This window comes from Sprattus sprattus (genome assembly GCF_963457725.1).
Source record: "Sprattus sprattus genome assembly, chromosome: 5".
Classification (NCBI taxonomy): domain Eukaryota; kingdom Metazoa; phylum Chordata; class Actinopteri; order Clupeiformes; family Clupeidae; genus Sprattus; species Sprattus sprattus.
In genome coordinates this window covers 39,274,171-39,279,302 of record NC_137924.1, presented here as the reverse complement: position 1 = coordinate 39,279,302, position 5,132 = coordinate 39,274,171, and the positions used below count along the sequence as shown (strand labels likewise).

Sequence of the window (5,132 nt, the reverse complement as noted above, 5' to 3'; positions counted from 1 at the left end):
ATTTGCCGTTTTGACGCTGGTGGTTGGAGGGAAGGACTCAACCTGAAACTTTTACGCACAACCATTGGCTTGCAGCAATGTGGAATGCCGAATTTAAGACAGATGTGCCAGTAGAGAATGCAGAGATCTAAAATGACGAACCCTAAGAGGATAATTTAAGTTCCACGCTTTTGGATACATCCCCGTGACACACCGGTGGCGCAAATTCAAGTATACTGCAGGAAACACAATATTCGACTCAAAATTGGAACATGCGTGTCAATACGGCTCAAGAATCGCTTTCGTCATGAGTGCTTGATAACCAACTTCATAGGAACCTGCTGCCGCCGCCGATATGTAGAAAGGGGGAAGGTCCATGAGATATTTTAAAGACTGAGCCCGTTTTGATTTACGTTTGGTTTCTTCCGGGGAATTCGTTCTACAAAGTGATCGCATTGTTTGTCGTTGACATGTGGAGAGAATAACGGAGAGTGGAACTCATCAACCGCGCCAAGTTAGACAATGCGAACCCGATTTCCAAGCGCCTCTGTTACACCCGCTAGCGAGCGAGCGGACCATACACATGCAACGCATGGTCCGCGGTCAGCATGACATACGGCGATCTCAGTACTGTGCACGTTGTATCCGATGACATTTGTTCAGCTTGAAGGACTGCTTTCGTCCCGCAATATTAGTAGAGCTTATGACTTTACGTTGAGGGGGAGAAACATCAGCGGTGCAAGATGTTTGCTTTGGAAGTACTGACTACCCTGTCGATGCTCAGTTGTGCTGTGTGTGGTTATTCATCCTGGGGTAACATAAACGCCAAACTGCCCAATCACGTTAATGAACTTGACAAGAGCTCATCACAACCGCACATCATTTTTATCATGGTCGACGATCAAGGGTTCCGTGATGTGGGATACCACGGATCGGAAATCAAGACCCCAGCAATAGACAGACTCGCCGCTACTGGAGTCAAGCTGGAGAATTACTATGTGCAGCCACTCTGCAGCCCTTCCCGAAGTCAACTCATGACCGGCCGGTAAGAAACCCCTATCTAACTTCTGCTCTCTGACAGCACATAGACAATAATTGCAGATTAAGCCTAATGACTTCTTGAGCCATAGAATATGTTCCAGCTTGATAACTATGACTGGGGGAATTTTCCTTGCCCATGATTTGCAAGTTGTTGCAATTACTTGAGGTTGGTGTAAGCTTAACCGCTTTCCAACAAGTCACTTCCACAAGTCCCTCACTGAAACCCCTCCTGGGGTAATTTTATTGCCATCATGGCAGACAGGGTGGGTGGCAGAGCATATAGGGTACCTAGGTTTGGATGGTTTTTGGTCAAAAAATCCGTCCAATCCCTCCTACCCAAGCTTTGGTGTCCATATGGAATGTAAGTGTTGCATCGGCAAGACTTAAATGAGCAATTATGTATGTGTGTCTCTCTCTGTGTGTGTGTGTGTGTGTGTGTGTGTGTGTGTGTGTGTGTGTGTGTGTGTGTGTGTCTCAGAGAGAGCACGTCTTGAGTGATTCTCTCCAGGTTTGATGATGAATGACTCAGTGGAGTGCCTGTAAGAGTTCATTAATCCCAGTCGAATCCAAACCGGATGACTTACTATGGGGCTAAGGAATAATCAGGTCGAGGCCGTTAACAGAAATTACGGAATGTTTGAAAAACTCCTAAGAATGCTTATCTTATTTTTGCAGTCTTAAGTGGTAAGATGAGGATGAGGCATTTGCTGTCAGAGAAACCCAAACCTAGGCAGATGTGTTTGAGTCATTTCTCTCTCTCTCTCTCTCTCTCTCTCTCTTTCGCACACACCCGCTTTCTCTCTCTCTCACTCTCTCTTTCGCTCTTTCTCTCCCTCTCACTGCGCGCAACTGTGCAAATGTGGTTGCGCCATGGCATGTGTAAAATCATATCTAACAGAGGACGTGTCTCAATGAATACATGAATTTAGCCATCCACTGTTGTTCATTCTTTTAGATATCATGCTCTAAACTGTCAAAAAACACCTCAAGCAAATGCATATAACACACAGGGACAATCGTTTAAAACTATTATACTTAAAGATATATGTCATGATATAAGAGCTTTTCAACCAAAACCTTAATTCTGCACTCTTTAACTCTTTGGGTGGAGTGGATAGTCTCTATCTCTGTTTGCATCGGCCGTCATACAGATATCATTTCTGAGGAGACCCTTGAGGTTTCACCACCAGAGGAGAGCTTATCAAGTGTTTTGACGGGTTGACATGGCAACCACCCAAATGGGCCAATGACTGTACAAACATGAAGACTTTATCTGATTTTAGTCCTTTTGTGCCACATCAATTTTAAGCAAGCCCTTTGCACGCGAGCAAAGATATTGACCCACATGGATACTATCATATGAAATGGTTGATATGTGTTTATCAGGTTAAACAGACAAAAAACATCATCATTTGTGCTGCGGTCAGATGCATTTGCAGACATTTGTGCTGCAGTCAGATTCATTTGCAGACTGATAGCACAGTTCTTATGCATTCTGATTGACTGAGAGAGTCTGGTTGGTTGGCTGGAGAGATTTGTTGATTTCATGTAAACACCTTTTCTGTCAGGATTATTTTAAAAACTATTTTGTGCACAGTGCTGTGAATCAATGCGTCAAAATCAATAAGCATTGTTGGTGTGTGTGTGAGTGTGTGTCTGTATTGATGTATGTTTTGTGTACATGTATGTATGTATGTGTGTGTGTGTGTGTGTGTGTGTGTGTGTGTGTGTGTGCATGTGTGTATGTGTGTGCATATGTGTATGTGCATATGTGTATACTTGCATGTGCATTGTGTATGTGTGTGTGTGTGTGTGTGTGTGTGTGCATGTGTGCATATGTAAATGTGTGTGTGTGTGTGTGTGTGTGTGTGTGTGTGTGTGTGTGTGTGTGTGTGTGCGTCTGTGTGTGTGTGTGTGCTCTAACAGGAGAGACCACTGAGTCTGTGAGTCTCTGTGATTTATTGATGAAGCCAGCCCCTGTGGCACCGGCTGATGAGTTCCTGGAGTGTTTGTGTCCTGGACTGCTAAAGAGGGCTCAGACCTCCTACACACACACACACACACACACACACACACACACACACACACACACACACACACACACACACACACACACACACACACACAAACAGGCTCAGTGTCTCTGCTGGGCTGCCCACAGGCAGCATGCTTAAGAGAGCTGGGCAGTGGGCCGTGTCTTCTCTGCCAGCTCAGTGAGAGAGAGTTGAAGCGCGTGTGTGTGTGTGTGTGTGTGTGTGTGTGTGTGTTTGAGTGTGTGTGTATGTGCAAACGCGTATGTGTGTGAGAAAGAGAGAGAGACCTCTGTCGCTCTGTGTCGTGTTTGTGTGTGACTGTTTTTCTGTGAGTGTGTTGAATGACATAGAGCTGTGTCAGTCTGTGTGTGTGTGTGTGTGTGTGTGTGTGTGTGTCTACAAGACTTGGTGGAGACAGAAACATAGGACGAGACAGGGGTGGGAAATGAATAAAAAGACACCCTGACGCCACACTTTGGTTTCTTTTGTAATGAACACATCCCAGCCATGTTGGCAAGTTGAAGGAAATCATTCTCAGCGTGAAAGCTCATTTCATCACCATGTAGCCCACGAGTGCCATTTTCCATTACACAGCGGGACACACACACACACACACACACACACACACTTGCACACCGGCACAACCTCTGCCGATCCCGACCTCCTAAAACAGCTGAGAATATTTTGACAACTGGGTCACACATTTCCTTCTGCAAAGCACAGCTGTAAATTACTTAACAGCAAGCGCTTCTTTACTCCACATGACCAAGGCATATATATATTTTAAAAAAAGCCTCGGAAGCGAAGGATAGCTGGAATACCTGACCCGGGGCGCTATGGGCGTGAGGTCTAAGCATAAAGCATACCTCTTTCACCCCTCATCTCAGCTGCCTCACCCCACTCCCCATTATTTCTGAAGCTTTAGCGGACAGTGGGGCAGCCCACTAAATTACCCGCATTCTTCACCCTCGTGAACTCGCTTTGTATGGCGATAAGGAGGCCCTGAGTTGTTCTCCAGGAGAGTCAAAGAGGGTGTCTCGCTCTCTCTCTCTCCTCGTGCCGCGCGCTCCTGTGCACTGCTGCAGGGGTACTTTAGCCGTCGGTGGCCGGGAGGATCGTACCCGGAGGGCGAGATTCGAAGACTGTGTTTTAGGCTGGCCCTCATGCCTACAGCCGCGGTTTTGTTTCCTTGCACCAACCACACATATCTTAAAACCGCCATGCAAAGGGAGCGGTGTGTCAGGCATCCAAAGATCACACACACATCCAAAAATCACACACACATCTAAAGTTCACACAGACTCATCCAAACATCACACACACACACACACACACACACACACACACACACACACACACACATCCGAACATCATAATATGAGTTGGTCTGCTGTGTAAGCATGATCAGAGAGGGAACAGAGGACTGAGCATCAGTACGTTCCCTCTGGTGTTTGGCCTTTGCCTGCAGAAACACCAGAGAACATGAGGAACCAGCCAAGAAACCTGTGGAAACATGATGAACATGCCAAGATGTTCCGTTGCACTACACAATGACATCAAAGGCATTCTATTCAATTCTATTCTCTGCTGTTCTATTCTATGGCCACAGCTGGGATATTAAACAGAACGCCACTGTCTGCTAGGCCTGTTTGCAATTGTACTCTAAAGTAGCTGATTTATGAAAGAATAGATGACAACGTGAGCAAAGGTGAAAAAGACTCCTTTATGCCATTATCTAAAAGTTCTTTAATGAAAGAAAATAGCCTCTGCAAGACTTCAGCAGCCCTTGACAGTGTGCCAAACTGACACGATCCATTGGGCTTGAGAAAATTAAATTTGTAATCAAAGCTCCTGATCTCCAGCAAACTGCCATCCATCAACAAACACATGATTAAGGATCCACACCTGGGTCCCAGGACTGGGTAAAGGAGATGACTAGATCAGATTAGGGCAGACTGAGAGAAGCCTTGTGCAGCCTAGATTATTTATTAATTTATTTTCATTATTTTAATTTTACTGTATTTGTTTTTTATTTGCTCACCCCTGCACTTTCCTTCGTTCGTTCTTTCTTTTCTTTGC

At 45.4% G+C, this 5,132-nt stretch overlaps 1 protein-coding gene across 1 annotated transcript in view; it reads left to right on the top strand.

The window, feature by feature from the left end:
• Positions 1–722: 722 nt before the first annotated feature.
• The window catches only part of arsj (arylsulfatase family, member J), a gene marked incomplete at both ends in the record, with an annotated part of 15,371 nt that continues 10,961 nt past the window's right edge, over positions 723–5,132 (top strand). Inside the window, one exon of the mRNA XM_080838254.1 lies at positions 723–1,024. Within this exon, the coding sequence (XP_080694380.1) occupies positions 723–1,024 (302 nt within the window). The remainder of the gene's footprint in view (positions 1,025–5,132) is intronic.